General features: G+C 49.5%; 1 protein-coding gene across 3 annotated transcripts; it reads right to left on the reverse strand.

Annotated features, from left to right (window-relative positions):
- Positions 1-813: 813 nt before the first annotated feature.
- Positions 814-16614, reverse strand: LOC101954117 (ficolin-1-like). Of its 3 annotated transcripts, XM_065572350.1 has the most exons (12): positions 16440-16614; positions 16074-16130; positions 13237-13290; positions 10535-10570; positions 9772-9852; positions 8287-8322; positions 7476-7511; positions 6114-6146; positions 5394-5521; positions 4654-4783; positions 3732-3866; positions 814-1161 (listed from the first exon to the last, which is right to left on the reverse strand). In XM_065572350.1, exons 1-12 carry the CDS (start codon positions 16522-16524, stop codon positions 914-916), a joined length of 1059 nt encoding a protein of 352 aa, XP_065428422.1. In that variant the 5' UTR covers positions 16525-16614; the 3' UTR covers positions 814-913. The 3 variants fall into 3 exon arrangements, with proteins under 3 accessions (XP_065428422.1, XP_065428423.1, XP_065428424.1); XM_065572351.1 differs by lacking the exon at positions 8287-8322 and having other exon boundaries at positions 16440-16597; XM_065572352.1 differs by lacking the exon at positions 7476-7511 and having other exon boundaries at positions 16440-16597.
- Positions 16615-19179: the final 2565 nt, after the last annotated feature.

Consider the following 19179-nt stretch of genomic DNA (forward strand, 5'->3'; position numbering starts at 1 on the left):
ACAGGAAACAAAGGTGCCACCTGCTGCAGGAGCTGCCACCGCAGGATGCATGCAGCGGAGCCTGAAGACCCGGACGTGCTGGGAAGCGCCGAGTGAGTGCTTAGGGGAGCGGCCGCTCCCCCTGCTCCCCCCTACCTACGCTACTGGGTACCAGATGACAGAACAAGGAGTAATGGTCTCAAGTTGCAGTGGGGGAGGTTTAGGTTGGATATTAGGAAAAACTTTTTCACTAGGAGGATGGTGAAGCACTGGAATAGGTTACCTAAGGAGGTGGTGGAATCTCCTTCCTTAGAGGTTTTTAAGGTCAGGCTTGACAAAGCCCTGGCTGGGATGATTTAGTTGGGAATTGGTCCTGCTTTGAGCCACACACCTCCTAGCTTGGCTCCGGTGTAACTCTCTTCATAAATTCTGAGCTGCATGCCACAGTGTCTGTAGCAAAGACTCTGCGCTATATTAATGAGAATCTTTTGCTCCTCTGTCAAAAAATCTTCCTCCTCGCAGCGCCCAATCCCCAGCAGAGCTCCCTTAATGGCCGTGTGAGCACGGCCCTTGGAAATACTAAACCCTGGACCAAATACAGACTTGAGGAGTCACCACACCTTTGCTTCCCACAAGCAGACCTTGACTGGCATGTGTGTGTGTTTGGGGAAAGGGACTAAAAGGGAGCGTGTGGATGATTAAAACAGATCTGCAACATTCATTCCAGTGAATATTCCCAGATGCTTCTTTGTTCCCGGACCGGAGAACAGGAGGCTGAGGGACAACACAAGATCTTTGTCTCCACTACAAAGAACAAATCCCACTCACACAAAGTTTACTGTTGGGGAATAGCTTTATTTCCAGCAGGAACGTCCAGTCGCAGCTGCGGAATGATTCATCTGAGACAAGGACATGCAGCTGTCCCCTCACCCTGCTAAACAGGCCTGAATTTCATTTCAGAGCGTTTAAGGGAATATTGGTCCCCTTTCCCTGTGCTCCAGAACACACCGTGATGAGGGGTTTTGTGTTCTCCCGGCAAATATCTCCCGTTCAGGTTGGACTGCAGGCAGTCCTTGAACCACCAGGCTCCCTCGTGGGACACAGCACAGTTAACTGAATTCAGACCATTGTTGCGGTCTTTGGTCGAAAACATCATGTCCCTATGGTAGGTTAAGGCATCACCTGTAACAAAGAGATGTAGCTTTCTCCCAAGTTGTAATACAATAACTAGCTCTCATATTGTGTTTTTCATCAGCAAACCTCAAAGAGAGTTACATTATCCTGATTTTATGGATGGGAAAACTGAAGCACAGGAAGGGGAAGTGACTTGTCAAGGTCACCCAGGAGACCAGAGGCAGAGCCAGGAATAGAACTCCATTGTCCCAAGTCCCAACAGACTGTGCGATGCACTAGTCCACACTGCCTCCCTCCCTGTAGTTCAGTCTCCCAAATGCAGGGCCTGGCCTTCCAGTATGGGGATTGCTCACTCCCCCTGTGGGCACTGCCAACCCCTCACAATACAGGGGGGAGACTGCTGTTTCACTCTGGAGGCCTCTCAGGAATGGGGAGGAAGAGGAAACTTTTTACAACAGTGCTCCGAGAATGACACATTCAGTCTTGCTTACACTGGGGTTTTATGCTCAACTATCTGGACCCTGAAAACTACCCCTAAGCTTTACCGCTAGGGTCAGAACCAGGATGGCACAAATCACAAACTTTGGCTTCAAATCCAAATGTTCCCCAAGTTCCGGCAGCTTGGATCAGGGATTTTGGTTCATCCCTTTCTAGAGATGAGTCCAGCTACAAAGTCCAGTTCCCAACTACCCCCAAAGTTCTGGTTGTTCAGATCCAAGGGATATTTTTTGGCCACATTTCAAGCCAAAACTTTCAAACCCCTCTAAACAGAGGCCTTGTTCCTGAGCTCTCTACTCAGACCTCATTTGCCCCAAATCCCATTGATCTCAGTGTGACCTGACACTTTGGGCTGGGTAAGGGCCTCGGGATTTGAACTTTTGGCTGGTGACAGGAGGTGCTAGATGGAAAGTATAGAAACCTGAAGCCAGTCTGGGTCCATGGCTCTTGGCAGAACCAAAACCCACCACTACAGGTTCAGGTTTGACCCTAGACCCCGGCAAAGCTGGCACAGCAATGAGCACAGGATGTACTTCCTGCTCTGTGGGTTGATCTAAGAGCACTTCTGTGATTGGTGCCAGTGTCAAGGGTCCTCAGTGGTGAGTGAAATTGGGAGCCATGTTCCAAGGGGATGATGTTCCCTCCCTGCCTTCATGGGAGAACTGCTGGGAAGGAGAGAGAGGGGAGGTGCTCATTACCCCACAGGGTAATCAGAGGGATAGAGCTGAGAAACTGCTCCATCCCGCTGGGAGAAGAAGAGGCGATGATGCTCTTCCTCCTCCTTTTGGCGAATCCTCTCCAATGCATTTCACTACCCCCAAATGAACCCAGCTGTCGGAGATTTCAGAGCATGTTTTCGATGTGTGTGAGGGATGCCCAGGAATCCTGTTCATTAACCCAGTGGCACATAAGGGGCCTGGGACAGAGCTTTCAGGTGTTGTCTCTGAACCTGAGCATGTGCTTCTCTAAGTGGCTAATTTCAGATTGTGCAGACAGGGCAGAATTTACTTTGCTGCTGCCTAGGGTGACCAGATCACCCAAGTCAAATATCGGGACGCGGGGGGAGGGTGACGCGGGGGGGCAGGGCAAAAAAAAAAAAAAACCTTCCTCCACAAGTGCTGGAGGGAGGCCCGGGAGACGCAGGGGAAGCGCGGGGCTGGGGTGAGTAAGAGTCTGGCCTGTCCCCCAGCAGGCAGGACTCAGTTGGGTGGTTGGGAGAGGAGGGGGGCGGCTTGCGGTGTCAGGCGGCGGCTGTTCTCCCCCCCTGGGCAGCGGGACTCGGGAGCAGCCGCTGCTGCAGCTCCCACTGCCGCGGGGGGAGGAAGCGGCTGCTGCCCAGCTGGTACTATCCCGCGGCGGCCCCACCCCCCCGTCCCGCTCGGGTCCCACAGGGGAACGAACGGGGCTGGGCTGCCGATGCCTCCGCCCTGGGGCCGCCGCGGGATTGCCCCAGCTGGGCAGAAGCCCAGACGCGACTGGCCATGGGGTGGGGCGCAACGTGCGCGCTGCTGGGTCCCCGCAGCAGGCCCCGGCTCGGGGGGTTTGGGGGCACCAGAGCCGCAGCCGCCGAGCTTGGCCATCGGCCGCTTCCTCCCCCCGCGGCAGTGGGAGCTGCAGCAGCGGCTGCTCCCGAGTCCCGCTGCCCAGGGGGGGAGAACAGCCGCCGCCTGGCCCCGCGGGCTGCCCCCCTCCTCTCCCTACCGCCCGACTGAGTCCTGCCTGCTCGGGGCCAGGCCGGACTCTCACTCACCCCGGCCCCGCGCTTCCCCTGCGTCTCCCGGGCCTCCCTCCAGCGCTTGTGGAGGGAGGAGGAATGGTGAGCCTGGGGAAGAGGCGGGGATTCGGGGAGGGAGCCAATCGGGGGAGGAGGGGGCGGAGTCGGGGCGGGGGAGGGGGGGTGCAAGCACTTCCGGGCTCCAGGCTCCGGCGCATTTCCTTGTTTGTCCAGTGTCCCGACTGCACGTCGGTCGGGACGCGGGACAAACAAGGAAATATCGGGACACTCCCGATAAAATCGGGACGTCTGGTCACCCTACTGCTGCCCCAGACTTCAGCACATCTCAGCTGAATTTGCTATTCCGTCTTAGCTGTGATCACAGTAAAACCCAGCCAGCACCTACCTGCTGTGCCATTGAGAAAGTCTCCCAGAAGCAGCTTATAGTTCTCAGATTCTCCTAAAATTTGGAATGATTTGTACTTGGCAAAATACTTCCCAGTTTCAAAATCCACGAGGTCGACGCGCAGCTCATTATTTCCTGTTAAAAACGGGAAGAATATCAGCAATTCCGTGTGTTCCACTAATATTTTTCAGCATCTGGGTTTGTTACATCATTCATCCACCAGCCTATCCCCATATGCTCAGACTGGGCTGCCTTTAATAACCTAGTTTCATGCCCCTATCTCTCCTGTCCATTAGCAAACAGCGCTCACAGCTAACATCTGCGCTCCTGCTAAGTGATCAGAATCTATAGCATCCATCTCTCTATGGCCTCTGCCGGTACCAATCCACTGACAAAGCAGCAAGGGACAATTTCAGCTCCTGTCTTAGCTCTGATGGTTCCACGGATAGTCTTTGTTCCAGTGAGTAGGACAGAACGGTACATCTCCAGATCTGGTCACTTAATGCTCTGTAAGGTGAGCTAGCCTTGACCGGAGCCCAAAGAGCTCCCGTGTAATCCGTCTCCGAAGCTTTTCCTTGCAGGTTTCTGTGTGTCAGGAGCAGCCAGTGGTGAGTCTGGGAGCAGTTTCACTACAGCTGGTGAGTACCAGCATAGTCCAGTGGACAGGATGCACAACTTGGACTTAAGTATGGTCCTCATCATGGCTCTTCTACGACCTCATCTCTGCTTCCCTCAAATCCCCATTCACCAAGTGGGGTTAATGATACTTACCCTCCTTTGCAAAGCACTTTGAGATCTACAGATGAAAAGCACTACATAAAGCTACCACATTATCATCACTCTGGGTCATTTTACCAAGGAAACGGAGGGCATGGTGATTATATAGATATATAGATATTAAATTGCATCTGTGATTTCTTACCTTGAGATGTTAGCAGGTGAATGTTGTCGTTTCCCAGCCAGAATTCCATCTGCTGGTTGCCAAAACCTCTCTTGTACGAGTCCCAGTCACGGAAAAAATCCTCTGAACCATCCACCCGTCTCTGGAAAACCTGCCAGGAAATTAGAGAACCTTAGGTCAAAAGATGGTCGCATTCATTTTAGCTGTATGTGAATAGCTGCTCAGTTCTTCAGTTCTTCAAGGACAAGTTGTTAGCGTAGTACGCACTATGGTTAATCAGAATGTGTGTGAACATCTATGTAAGAGTTTAAAATGTACTCCAAAATGTGGACATCCTTTTCATCAGCTGTTTGAGAAAGGAACAGCTGGTGAAAAGGGTGAAGCTGAAAGCCTTTCCCGTGACCAAATCTTGAGGTCCTTACTGAGTTTTTAGTCATTCCTTAATAAGGGGACAATCCCATGGAAGAAAATTGGAGTTTGCCCTAGTGGAAGCTCAATAAGGCCCTTAAGATTTGGTCCAATGTAATTAAAGTCACCATCATCAAGATCCTTCTTAATATAATTGCACTGAAGAAATGGGCCCTGACCCAGCAGAGTTCTTAAGCACATGCTGAACTTCAAGCATGCGCCTCATCTCATTGGCTCAGACTATACATGTGCAGGTGAAAATCTCGGCAAGAGCTCATTGCCATCCTGAAACACACACACTTGTTCTACGCAAGGGCTCCTGGGGAGGCTCCCTACGCTCTAGTCTCACTTACAGTCCATCCGCCTCCATCTGTGGCCATGTCACACAGCACAGTCATGGCAGTGCAGTCCGAAGAGTAAACGGTGTACCAGCCGCTCAGCGTGTTCCCTCTGGCCAACAGCTCCTTGCAGCTCGTCGGGCCTGGGCAAAAGGGGCATTTAAAGCAGTAAATTATACTGCGTCTGAATGGTTTTACTGAGGCAAAGGCAACTTCTTCTGACAATGAACTGTTCTCAGGCTCGGGCCCTACACTGATTATTTTTGTATATATCCACCCCAGACAAAGCGTAACTGTTTTACATACACAGCATTTTCATGGGTTTGCTACAGAAACCCTGGCTACCATTGAAAAACAACGTCGCTACAACGTAAGTGTCTTTGTGGGAATTAATTTTTCAGCATCACACTGGAAATGCAAACTCCACCTTTCCTCAAATGGGCTCCCACGGCCTTTGAAGCTGGATCATCTGTTCTCTGCTGTTGGGCCAAATCCTGCCTGCCTGACTCCGGTGAGTGACTTTGCTGCTGGGAGTAGTTCTTTGGGTAAGGCAAGCAGGAGTCGGCCCCTTGTCATTAGCAGCAGGTGTGTGTAACTGCCCCCCCGTGTCATCCTGTCCTGCTAGCAAGGATAGAACTTCTTCTACCGAAGTGAAGGAAGTTTCCATACCCCTTGCCTTGTGGGCTGCCCTGTGAGGTAAAGGCCATGTCCCCTGCCATTACAGCAAACACTCACCCTTTTTACACAGCAGGTCTGCCAGCTCCTCCTCTGTGCAGGAAAAGAAACACAATGGCAGTGAAATGGGAGCACAAACAAAGCAGTGTGTTGTTTCTAAACAGCTGTTCACTCCTGCAGTTTAATAGTTCTGACTATTTATTTCAGACAAAATGTTTCAGAGGCAAGTTAGAAAGAGACCAGCAGCTTAGCTATAGAAGGAAGTGGAAATTATGAAAGGAGATGTTTAAAAAAATGAAGCCAATCATTTCAATAGTTAAAGAAGACACAGTTAGGGTTTCCACTCTGTTTCCCTCGCCTTGATTTGTAAGACAACACACAGGAGCAATGAAATAGAGAGAAAGGACCAAGTTTGCCTTAACTGTGTCCTGTTTAACCTGTGTCCATTGCTAACCAGTGGACTAGCTTAGACTTGCTCTGATCTGGTCTTGGGGCGCGGTTCTTCCAGGCAATAAGCTCCTTCACCTCCCATTGGCTTCTGTGGAATAGGGGATGGGTTCAGCATGTGACGGGAGACACAGAGCACCTCACGTGTTGTGCCCTTACAATTAACAGACAAAACAGTCAACCCAACTGTCAGTCCACATGCAAACACACTGAGCAAACTGGCTGAGCCAGAGGAGGTCCAACCTTGCTCCCACTGATCTCAAAGACAAAACTCTGATTGATGGCAATGGGAGCAGGACTGAAGCCAGGATGGGAAGATTCGTACGAATCAACTAATTATCAAGTAAAAGAAATATTCCCTCTTCAGTGCACGCTTGTAACTGCTATTGAGGGGAGGTTCATTCACACATCAGTGGTGGCTGAACAGGCCCTGCCACGCTGTGCAATCGGGATAACAGAAACCAGCGTCATGTCTGGCTATAGAGAGAGAATCTGGGTCCCACTCCCTGTGACTTAACCCCTGAAAATTCTCACTGCTTCCTTTTCCTCCTGAGAGCACCGTGGTGCTGGGCGCATGAGCTGAAGTGATTGAACTGGGGCCATGTGTTCCCAGGCAGATGCATGTAGGAAGTACAAGAAATCATACGTTACTAATGGTCCCTCTCCAAAAGCTGAGGCAGTGAACAGCCAAGCTCCCCGACAGGTTATGATGCCTCGGGCCAATTTGCTACTTTAAAAAAGTGCCAGGCAAATGAATAGTATAAAAGCAGAGAGACACACGGGTTTGGGGAGTGTTGTTTTTAAAACGCTGGAAGGACCATGGAAAATAGAAAGTATGAAACCTGGATAAGCAACAGAGCCCAGTGCACAAAAAATGCAGCTTCAAGCACTTTCCCTTTAAACATTTAGGTGAGCGTGAGGGGGGGGGGGGATTGTGGCCCCCAGTTATTCACACACTTATCCAAGGTCTCTCACCTTTCAGTCCACAGCTCCCAGGATCATCTTTTGTTCCTGATCACAGAAAAAATAATCAGAGATACGGGATTTGTTGCTCCCACTGATCTCAAAGGCAGAACTCTGATTGACGGCAATGGGAGCAGGACTGAAGCCAGGATGGGAAGATTCGTACAAATCAACTAATTATCAAGTAAAAGAAATATTCCTTCTTCAGTGCACGCTTGTAACTGCTATTGAGGGGAGGTTCATTCACACATCAGTGGTGGCTGAACAGGCCCTGCCACGCTGTGCAATCGGGATAACAGAAACCAGCGTCATGTCTGGCTAATATTCCGGAGAGAATCTGGGTCCTACTCCCTGTGACTTAACCCCTGAAAATTCTCACTGCTTCCTTTTCCGCCTGAGAGCACCGCGATGCTGGGCGCATGAGCTGAAGTGATTGAATTGGGGCCATGTGTTCCCAGGCAGATGCATGTAGGAAGTATAAGAAATCATACGTTACTAATGGTCCCTCTCCAAAAGCTCAAGCAGTGAACAGCCAAGCTCCCCTACAGGTTATGATGCCTCAGGCCAATTTGCTACTTTAAAAAAGTGCCAGGCAAATGAACAGTATAAAAACAGAGAGACACACGGGTTTGGGGAGTGTTGTTTTTAAAACGCTGGAAGGACCATGGAAAATAGAAAGTATGAAACCTGGATAAGCAACAGAGCCCAGTGCACAAAAAATGCAGCTTCAAGCACTTTCCCTTTAAACATTTAGGTGAGCGTAGGGGGGGGGGGGGGAGATTGTGGCCCCCAGTTATTCACACACTTATCCGAGGTCTCTCACCTTTCAGTCCACAGCTCCCAGGATCATCTTTTGTTCCTGATCACAGAAAAAATAATCAGAGATACGGGATTTGTTGTTTCGATTCTGTGAGCTCAGTTCTCCTGTACAGGCACTGCCCTGATCTGGGCACAGCCTGGAGCCCTGCCCTGGTGGAACTCCATGTACGTCAGGGAAGTGCAGTGCCCCAGAGACTTTAAGAGTCCACTTGCTCTTCCACCCATGAAGGTGACACCGCATGTGAATATCCTCTGGCCAGTGTGGCGGGGAGGGGAGGACATAGTCCAGCCCACCCAGGGCCGGCGCAATCCATTAGGCAACCTAGGCGGTCACCTAGGGCGCTACAATTTGGGGGGTGGCGACTGCGGCAGTATTTCAGCGGCGGGACCTTCCGCTGCCTAGGGTGGCAGAAAAGCTGGCGGCACTCCTGAGCCCACCACCTTTGTACAACGTTAGCAGCCCAGAGTCGCCCAAGCCCTGCAGGGTCCTTGTCCCTCTTGCATGGAAGCCTGAGAGCAGGAAAAGCAGGTTGCACACGTACCTCCATCCCTTGCACTTGCACAACTGCCCAGAGGCTGGGCACATCTGGCCCTATGGTGATGGGCACTTTGGAAATAAGAGGTAAGGTATGGCCAAATTGAGGAATATGTAGAGGCGGGTAAGCTAGATTGAGTGTGACACACTCGGGGATTTGCTACAATATAACTATGGTACCTGTTTCTAGCAATGGTGCTGCTGCCAGTGTAGACACGGCCCAGGCTTTTCATGACACGGTGCTAAAAACAGCTGAGCCCAGCCCTGTTGCTGGCCCACATGGAGGTGCCGTAATGGAGAATCTCAGGTCTGGGTTTTTACTACGTTGGGCCACACTCTCGGGGAAGGTAAATGAGTGTGAGTCTGAATTGGTGTAAAGGGAGCTGGGAGTAGTGAGTTACACCAATTTAGACTCCCTTATTAGCCTCAGGGTAGGTTTATACTTCGATCTAGGGGTGTGATTCCCAGGTCAAGGAGACAGACCCACTAACTCTGATCACACTAAAATAGAACGTAGCTACAGCGGCGCGAGCGGCAGGAGTGACCAGCTGCCCTGAGTATGTGCCCATCTCAGACCATGGGCATGTATTCGGGGAGGTAGCCTCTCCCATCGCATGTGCAGCAGCTGTATGTGCTGCTCTCTATTATTAGCATGCTAACGCAATCAGAGCTAGCACCTCCTCCAGCTGAATTAGGCTGGTAATCTCAAGGATGGGGGAAGTGCTCAGAATCGAGATTCCCTAGTGATCAGTTTTCCTCTTGGTTACCCCAATACAACCTTGTTGATTTCACGACGGTTATACACCATTGTAACTGAGAGGAGACCCTACCCCTCTGGGTTACGCATTGGGGAAATGTACCATGGAGGGAAGATGCAAATGGATTAAGAATCTCTCCTGCTATTTAATCACAGGCTGAATGAACAAAGTTGTTCTCTGCTCTTTGGTACTTTACCTCTTGCCCCTGGTGGTCCTCGTGCTCCAGGCCTCCCTGGTTCTCCTGGTGCTCCAGGAATCCCTGGAGGACCAGGCATTCCTACAAACAGAGGAGTCTCAGAATTTATATTTGACAGCTGTAAGTAGGGGATGATATTTTAGGGTTGAACAAGGGGGGTGGGGGGAAGGGCAGTTTCTACAGGTCACTCCCTAGTCCAGATTTCAAAAGTAGGGTTCGATTTTTCACTCTGCCCCTTTGGCGATGGCAATAGGAAGTGGGAATAGACCAGTACCTTGCCTGGCCCTAGCAAAATCTGCCATTTCCTCTGTGTCTACCACATTTGCAAATCAGCCTCCTGTTCCCACAGTTCCTCACGGTGCTCTGGGCAGTACCATGACCCAGGGAGCATTTGCAGCTGGTTGGCAGAGATCACTGGACGAAAAGGCTGAGGATACGGTACTATGGTGGGATCTGTATGAGGGACTCCTCAGGACAGGGATCAAAGGAGGCAGAGTTAGGGTTGAGTGACTATGTTATGCAGAAAGTATCATCTTAGCTTCTGGTTAATTCCTGGTTTTCAAATCTATGTATTTTGGTGTTTTTTCTAATGCTAACTTCTCATAAAGGGGTGTGTAAGGGGACATCTGTCTCTCTCTGTCTATAAGGGCTTTATACTGCCACCCATCAGCACAGTATCTGAGCACATTCCAGGGCAGATCAATAGCGACAGCAAAGGAGGTGCACAGCTCAACAGGGAGGAGAACTATCGCAAGGCTCTCACCCATCCATCCAGGGAGGCCAGGTAATCCTGGTTGTCCTGTTTGAAAAAAAAAATTTAAAAGAATGAGCAGCGATTATTTATTTGTGGCTTAGACACCATGGACCTGATTCTGAGCTCTGACCCTGGGGTCAATCAGAAGCAGCTTCAATGAGTTTATTTGGGTGTGAGAAAGAATCCAGGCCCCAGGGGTGCAGCTGCTCCTCCTGGGCACAGTCCGGCACAGGGGACAGCGCAGACACACCACCTTAGCAGGAGCTCCAGGAGACACGGTCCCAGCTGGGGACCCCAGGGGGCACAGCACAGAGCTACCCTTGAAGAGGACCCAGGAATTACCCTTCTCTGAGAAAAAAACTCCCTGACAAAGCACAGGAACAAATCTGTACAGACACATGCCCAGAACCCCGACCAGGGGTATTCTATTTGCTACCCAAGATCCATAAACCTGGATATCCTGGACGCCCCATCATCTCAGGCATTGGCACCCTAACATCAGGCTTGTCTGGTTATGTAGACTCTCTCCTCAGACCCTACGCTACCAGCACTCCCAGCTATCTTCGAGACACCACTGACTTCCTGAGGAAACTACAATCCATCGGTGATCTTCCAGAAAACACCATCCTGGCCACTATGGACGTAGAAGCCCTCTACACCAATATTCCACACAAAGATGGACTACAAGCTATCAGGAACATTATCCCTGATAATGTCACAGCTAACCTGGTGGCTGAACTTTGTGATTTTGTCCTCACCCACAACTATTTCACATTTGGGGACAATATATACCTTCAAGTCAGCGGCACTGCTATGGGTACCCACATGGCCCCACAATATGCCAACATTTTTATGGCTGACTTAGAACAACGCTTCCTTAGCTCTCGTCCCCTAACGCCCCTACTCTAGTTGCGCTACATTGATGACATCTTCATCATCTGGACCCATGGAAAAGAAGCCCTTGAGGAATTTCACCATGATTTCAATAATTTCCATCCCACCATCAACCTCAGCCTAGATCAATCCACACAAGCGGTCCATTTCCTGGACACTACTGTGCTAATAAGCGATGGTCACATAAATACCACCCTATACCGGAAACCTACTGACCGCTACACTTACCTACATGCCTCCAGCTTCCATCCAAGACACACCACACGATCCATTGTCTATAGCCAAGCTCTAAGATATAACCGCATTTGCTCTAATCCCTCGGATAGAGACAAGCACCTACAAGATCTCTATCAAGCATTCTTAAAACTACAATACCCACCTGCTGAAGTGAAAAAACAGATTGACAGAGCCAGACGAGTACCCAGAAGTCACCTCCTACAAGACAGGCCCAACAAAGAAAATAACAGAACACCACTAGCTGTCACCTTCAGCCCCCAACTAAAACCTCTCCAGCGCATCATCAGAGATCTACAACCTATCCTGAAAGATGATCCTTTACTCTCACAGATCTTGGGAGACAGACCTGTCCTCGCTTACAGACAACCCCCCAACCTAAAGCAAATACTCACCAGCAACCACACATCACTGAACAAAACCACTAACCCAGGAACCTATCCTTGTAACAAACCCCGATGCCAACTCTGTCCACATATTTATTCAAGTGACATCATCATAGGACCTAATCACATCAGCCATACCATCAGGGGCTCGTTCACCTGCACATCTACCAATGTGATATATGCCATCATGTGCCAGCAATGCCCCTCTGCCATGTACATTGGCCAAACCGGACAGTCTCTACGCAAAAGAATTAATGGACACAAATCTGACATCAGGAATCAAAATACTCAAAAACCAGTGGGAGAACACTTTAACCTGTCTGGTCATTCAATGACAGACCTGCGGGTGGCTATATTACAACAGAAAAACTTCAAAAACAGACTCCAACGAGAGACTGCTGAGCTAGAATTGATATGCAAACTAGACACAATCAACTCCGGTTTGAATAAGGACTGGGAATGGCTGAGCCATTACAAACATTGATTCTATCTCCCCTTGTAAGTATTCTCACACTTCTTATCAAACTGTCTGTACCGGGCTATCTTGCTTATCACTTCAAAAGTTTTTTTTCTCTTAATTAATTGGCCTCTCAGAGTTGGTAAGACAACTCCCACCTGTTTATGCTCTCTGTATGTGTGTATATATATCTCCTCAATATATGTTCCATTCTATATGCATCCGAAGAAGTGGGCTGTAGTCCACGAAAGCTTATGCTCTAATAAATTTGTTAGTCTCTAAGGTGCCACAAGTACTCCTGTTCTTCTTTTTGCGGATACAGACTAACACGGCTGCTACTCTGAAACCTTCTCTGAGACTGGCCCAATCCACTCACTGGAGGTGCTCAGACATGAAGCTGTCTAGGGTGGTGCGTTGAGGGTGAGGCAAAGCCGTGCCTTCACCACTGCTCCACGGCAGTGAGTGGAGCTGGGTAGTGGCAGAGAGGGACATGCTCTCAGTGACACCAGTACCCGACTGGTTCCAGCTGGGGTGTTCACCAGTGTAAGCGAGAAGAGAACCCACCCCTTTGTGCATGCACTTTTGGGAAGATCCACGCAATCTAAAAACCTCCCCTGGATAGTTAACTCACAACGTTCCCCTCTGCTCTTTAGTACGTTCCCTCTTGGCCCAGGATCTCCTGCCATTACAGTGGAGCCTAAAAGCACAAAAGATTCTGAATTAATATTTTATTATTTTACCTCTTTGCCCTGGTGTTCCTGGCTCCCCAGGGAGCCCTGGAGGACCACTTAATCCTACAGACACAAAAGACTCCAAGTTTATTATCCTGCATATGACAATAGGAAATTATTTGTTAGGGTTAAAATGGGGTGATGGGCCAGTTCCTACATGCCTCCCCCAAAGCCAGATTTCAAAATTAGTATTACATTTCTTCTCTGCCCTGGTCCTCAGATCCCCCACTGACCTTATTGGGGATTTTCCCGGAGCCAGGAATGCAGGATCAAGCCCCCTTTCTCAGCTCTTGCAAAACTGGCCAAATGGAAGGCCAATGACAAATGTTTTCAGTGCTGTCAGGTGGTTGGTTTGCAAACAGAAAGCCTTCAGCCGGCCCCTGAGCATCCACTGCCAGTGTCTCCATCACAGGAAAGGAGCCATTTCAATTAGGGTGACCCTATGTCCCATTTTAGTCCTTTTAAAAAAAGTTAAATTAAAGGAGACATCCTACCTCTGGAAGGGACCTTGAAAGGTCATCAAGTGGAGCCCCCTGCCTTCACTAGCAGGACCAAATACTGATTTTGCCCCAAATGCCTAAGGGGCCCCCTCAAGAATTGAACTCATAACCCTGGGTTTAACAGGCCAATGCTCAAACCACTGAGCTATCCCTCCCCCCATACCCTGGCAAGCCCAACTTTTTTGACAAAACTGGGCAGTTATCCCGTTTGCTCTTGTCAACTGACCATCAGCTGGCAAGAGCAAACCGGAGAAATGAACGGCTTTGCCAAAAAAGTGGGGTGGGAGCCCTAGCAGGGCGCAGAGGAACGTGTGGGGGTGGCAATGCTGCCCTGCGCTGGAGGAAGACATAGGGAAAGCGTCTCAGACGGGTGCCCACGGCCGGCCCGCTACCCACCTGCCCCAAAAAAGTTGTGATGGCCAGGACAGGGTCTAAAAAAGGACGGTCCCTGACAAAATGGGACATATAGTGGCCTGCAGGGTGGGGGTCTGGGGCCAGCCCCAGGTGCTGGGGGGAAAGGGGGACCTCAGCCAGGCCCCGTGCGGGCGTAAGGCAGCGAGGGCTCGGGCCAGACCAAACCAGGCCGGGGGTGTCCCATTTTCCCTTTGGGAAAATATGGCCCCCTAATTTCGGGTCCTGACCCCTCCTCCAGAGGGCAATTGCTGGAGTCCTTCTGCCACCCCCAGATGTGTGGAGGAGCAGAGCCAGCAGGATGTCTCAGTGCTGGTGATGGGGGAGAAGGGGGAGAGTCCAGGGAGCCTAGTGGAAAAGGTCACATGGAATCTTACTGGTTGAGGAAAGTGCCACGGTCCTGTGTGGAGAGGGGGGAGGGTGGCAGGAGGGGGGAAGTTAAAGGAGGGGGCAAAGATGGTGGAAAGGTGGCAGGGGCTGTTAGTGTGGGGTTGGATAAGAGGAGGGAAGTCAAACTATTTGGCTGGAAAGAAGATAAAACTGAAGGAATAATGAGTGAATTTGTAGTGGAGGAATTCAGCCTGGTCACAGAGCTTCTGCCAGAGATACTCAATGGCAAGAGAACTGGGGTGGAGGAGGAGGTGTTGGGGGGTAACCCTGGGCTGGGAGTTGGCAGGGTGAGCCTTGACATGGGAGAGGGGAGCCAAGGAGAGGAGGGGCTGCACATGCTGGCCGCTTCCAGGCAACCCTAAGTGGGTGGAAGGAATCACTGCACAAGTCACTGGAGGGGAAGGAAGAAAAGGCCAGGGAAGGGGGCTGAGAGCAGAAGAGAATTTGTGGATACCGATGGATTGGAAGTCCCAGAAAGGTCAGGCGGGAGATGCTGAGGTGGGGATCAAGCAATGCAGAGACCAGAGAGGATGCAGTATGTGGAGAAGACCAGAGTGAGCGGCCATATTGGTGAGAGGGGAGCTGATCCGGGGCTGCAGGTCAGACAAGGAAGTCAGGGGGCCAGACACAACGACGTGGAAGATGACGTCACCGAAGATGAAGGCAGAGGATTGTGACATGTGGAAGAGCAAGGAGGTAAAGTGAGGAAGGAAGGTGGGTGACAGACCGCAGCAATATGGAGCAGGAGGCTCAGGTGGAGCATTGTTCCAAGGAGGAGAAAGAACGAGAGGGAGGACTGAGGGTGAGAGTTGGGACTGGAACAGACCAATGTCCCACCCCTGTGTTTGCAGGAGGATTCAGGATGAGGGGGATGGAAGAGGAAAAGGCCACCACAAGGTGTCCGTAGAGGCAGAATGGGAGCCACAAACCCAGGTCTCTGTGAGAACCAGGAGACGGGAAGAGTGGGAGAGGAGACGCTCACAGTTGGCTGTGATGTTCTAGGATGGATTGAGCATTCCCAAGGCAGCAGGAAGGAGGCCAGGAACAGGTCTGAGGTGAAAGAGGGAGGCGGAGCTCGAGGGGGTGGCAGGAAAGGTGCCAGAGGAGAGGATCGGGATTGAGGCAGGAGCAGGGCTGGGGCAGATGTCTCCAGAGACAGCAGCACGGCAGGAATTGGAGGTGAAATGTGGTTGTGACAGCAGTGACCCCCCACTGGCCATTCTAGTGACCCCAAGGGACTAATTCCCATCAACCCCCCAAACAATCTAACCGCCAATATTCCATTTCCCATCATCCCTGCCCCCGTATCCAATAGTGCACTAGCTTTTGTGACCTGCTCCGTACTTCACTGACATTCCCTATCCCCTCCCCCCACCCCACGCCCACATCACTATCAGGGCAGAGAAAAGGAAATGGACATGATTTCAGAACAGAAATATGATGAAGCCCAACTTCTCATCACAGGGGAAGAGATCTGTAGGGTGACCAGAGTGTTTCAGGCATCACCATCCAAAGCGGAGTCTCACTCTGCTCTGGGGAACATACCTGGAAGTCCAAGAAGTCCTCGTGGTCCAGGAATTCCACAGCACTTTGAATTCACCTCTGAGGAAAGAAATTAATCAATAAGTGACATTTCTTGAAGTCACAGGAACCCAAATATTTTGAAAATTCCAGTGGTAAATAAGCTCAGCAAATCGAGGCCAGCTAACACTAAGCTGTTGACCCTGGTGCAAACTCCAAGTTGCACTGGTGCAAGACTTCTGCATTAGTGGCTTATACTGTTGTTACCACACTGAGGTATTTACACTGGTGAGAATTTCCCTCTTGAAAACGGGTCCTCAGAACCTACAGATCGCTCTCACTGGCTCTCAATTAGATCAGGCTGAAAAACAAACACCACAATTTGTTCACCTGTTTGTGCCTCATCCTCAGCCTTACAAACTGCTGCTGCTAGACAGAATAAAGCAAGGAGGGTTTGCTGGGCAGCTCTCCCCATGACGCTGTCTCTGCAAGGGCAGCTCCACTAGACTTCTCCTCTTCTCTGCATTAGCAGTTCACCACTTGCAGCCTTTTAGAGAGCAAATAAATAAATATTCATGAACTCTCTCCCCTCAACTCTCAGCTCCTCCCACCAATCTGCACCTTCCACTGGTTTCTGCTGTGTCTGCTCTCTGCGTGATTTCTCCACCATCTCCCTTCACAAGGTCTCATGTTGTATTTCTACAGTGTCAAACCACAGTCATTCCCTTCTTTAGTCTCCCTGGATTTCCTCTTTGAGAAAGTGTCACATTCTTCCCTCAAAGCAGCGATTCCCTGATGGGGGATTATTGATTATATTATGCTCAGTAAAAAGTGAACTAATGTGCACTGATCCGGTGGTCCGGGCACTAAAAGCCCCCCAAAGGCAGCTGAGTAACAAATCCACTTTTCATACAGTTCATGCTCCCTAGTCAATGGGTCCAACGGAATTTAAAAACAAAACCACTTGGAATTACCTCGTTATCTTCTACCGCCATGTCAGATCTCAAGAGCAGGGGGCTGTAGAAATACTGTGGTCTAAGCCAGCGGGTCAGAAACCTTCAGGGCCCAGTGACTGTTGTATTAATTTAGATTGAATAAATGCCCCCCAAAAGTCAAAGGTGGCAGCATGACCGTGTTATTGTTCAGCATTAAACCACATTGGACAAGGTTTGAGGTTTGGTGTACAGAGACCTTAGTAGCATGACAAACGCACCATTAATTTTTTTAACTCTTTATTAAAGATACAGAAAAGAAGGAAAAACAGTTAAAGCATCTGAAATGCAAAGTATTAAATTAGGCTTTCGTTTTACCAACATCCCTTGGTTTAAAACAAACAAGGAAGTATTTCTTCACACAACGCACAGTCAACCTTTGAAACTCTTTGCCAGAGGATGCTGTGAAGGCCAGGACTATAACAGGGTTCAAAAAAGAACTAGATAAATTCATGGAGGATAGGTCCATTGGGGGCTATTAGCCAGGATGGGCAGGGATGGTGTCCCTAGCCTCTGTTTGCTAGAAGCTGGGAATGGGCGACAGGGGATGGATCACTTGATGGTTACCTATTCTGTTCATTCCCTCTGGGGCACCTGGCATTGGCCACTGTTGGAAGACAGATTACTGGCCTAGATGGACCTTTGGTCTGACCCAGTATGGCCGTTCTTATGTCCCTGTTCTCTTTTTTCTGTAGCTGGAGAGCGGTTTTAAAAAGAAACCCCCCTTGTTTGACAGTTTTTAGACAGTATCAAAGATGTTAATAACTGTCCTTTTGGGGAAAAGGAAAGAAGGCAGCTGAGATGGGCTGGAGCTCTCTAATCCATTTTCTAGAAAACAAGTCAGGATAAACACCCTCGAAAGGAGAAAAAAACAGCAAAGACAGAAAATGCAGCTCTTGGCTCTGGCTTTGATTTTCATTTGTAACCTCCCTGCCAGAGATACAAAGGCCCAGAACATTGTCTTATTAACCACAGGCTTGTACCATCATGGGACTGTTTAGGGCATTGCTTTTAGCTGCCTCTGTCTGGTCACAGGTTTACAGTAATGTTTCAAAATATATACTCTTGGCCGGCTAAGCCAAACTCTTCTTAGACAGAAGGAAAAAGGAGAGGGCTAGGAAGAGAAGAAATAAGGTAGGAAAGGAAAAGAACATGCAGGGGCAGGTGGGTGTATGTGTGTGTGAGAGAGAAAGAGTCTCACATCCCAGGTGCTCCACAGGATTTATCCAAAGCTGGTGAAGGTGGTGATATCATCTGGCTCCCTCTCTCTGTCCTGGCCTGGTCAGGATGTCTCTCAGGATTAGGATGAAGAGGGTCTGGGGTCCCAGGAGATGTTGGAGGTGACAGCCAATGTAGTGAAGCTCACTCCTTCCCCTTCTTTTGTCTTTCTTCAGCCAGCGTTCACATCTGTCCATCCAAAGTCTCTTTCCGAGGATCCCAAAAGGGAGTGATGGGCAGATGTCCCTCAACTAGGCCTAGTTTCTGACACACCAGTTTTGGTTCATTGATTTCCAGCTCTACATGTCCCCCGTTTACCAGGTATAATTTTAACACAATCCTTGAATTATATTAGTAGCCCTTTCGGTTTAGTCTAATTTAGATTTTTTTGACTGCCTTTTGCACCATTTCCTATTAACATTTGTTGTTATAGATTATTATGACATTTTATGAACTTGTACTTACTTTTTTAAACTTGAGCTCATAATTCGGGTAAATTTGTCGGCCTGGTTATTACAAAATGCCCTTTAGTAACATGCTGTTATATAAGGGAACTTCCCCAAATACCAAACTACTTAGAAAATATGAAGTTTATCTCAAATCAAAAACCCAGATCTATTTAATTGTGTGTATGGGGGGACGGGAGAAGGGCGGTTGTTTGAAATGTAGAACAGAATTTTATACCTTGAGCCCATTTCTAAGTATTAATCAAATGCATTCGGGTGTTTCAAAGAGATGAATTCAGGGACCATATTATAAAATCTCCATCCAACCTGTGTTGAGGATTAGCCATAAAGAATGGTCCTTTCTTCCTTTGGATGGGACCTCCAAGTCATTGACAGAATGACTTTGGTTTGAAACCTGAGGAAGAGGCGACATTTTGGAGTTTTTTCAACTGCCTTTGTATTAGGTTTTTTTTC

The sequence above is a fragment of the Chrysemys picta genome, chromosome 18 (genome assembly GCF_011386835.1).
Source record: "Chrysemys picta bellii isolate R12L10 chromosome 18, ASM1138683v2, whole genome shotgun sequence".
In the NCBI taxonomy this organism is placed as follows: domain Eukaryota; kingdom Metazoa; phylum Chordata; order Testudines; family Emydidae; genus Chrysemys; species Chrysemys picta.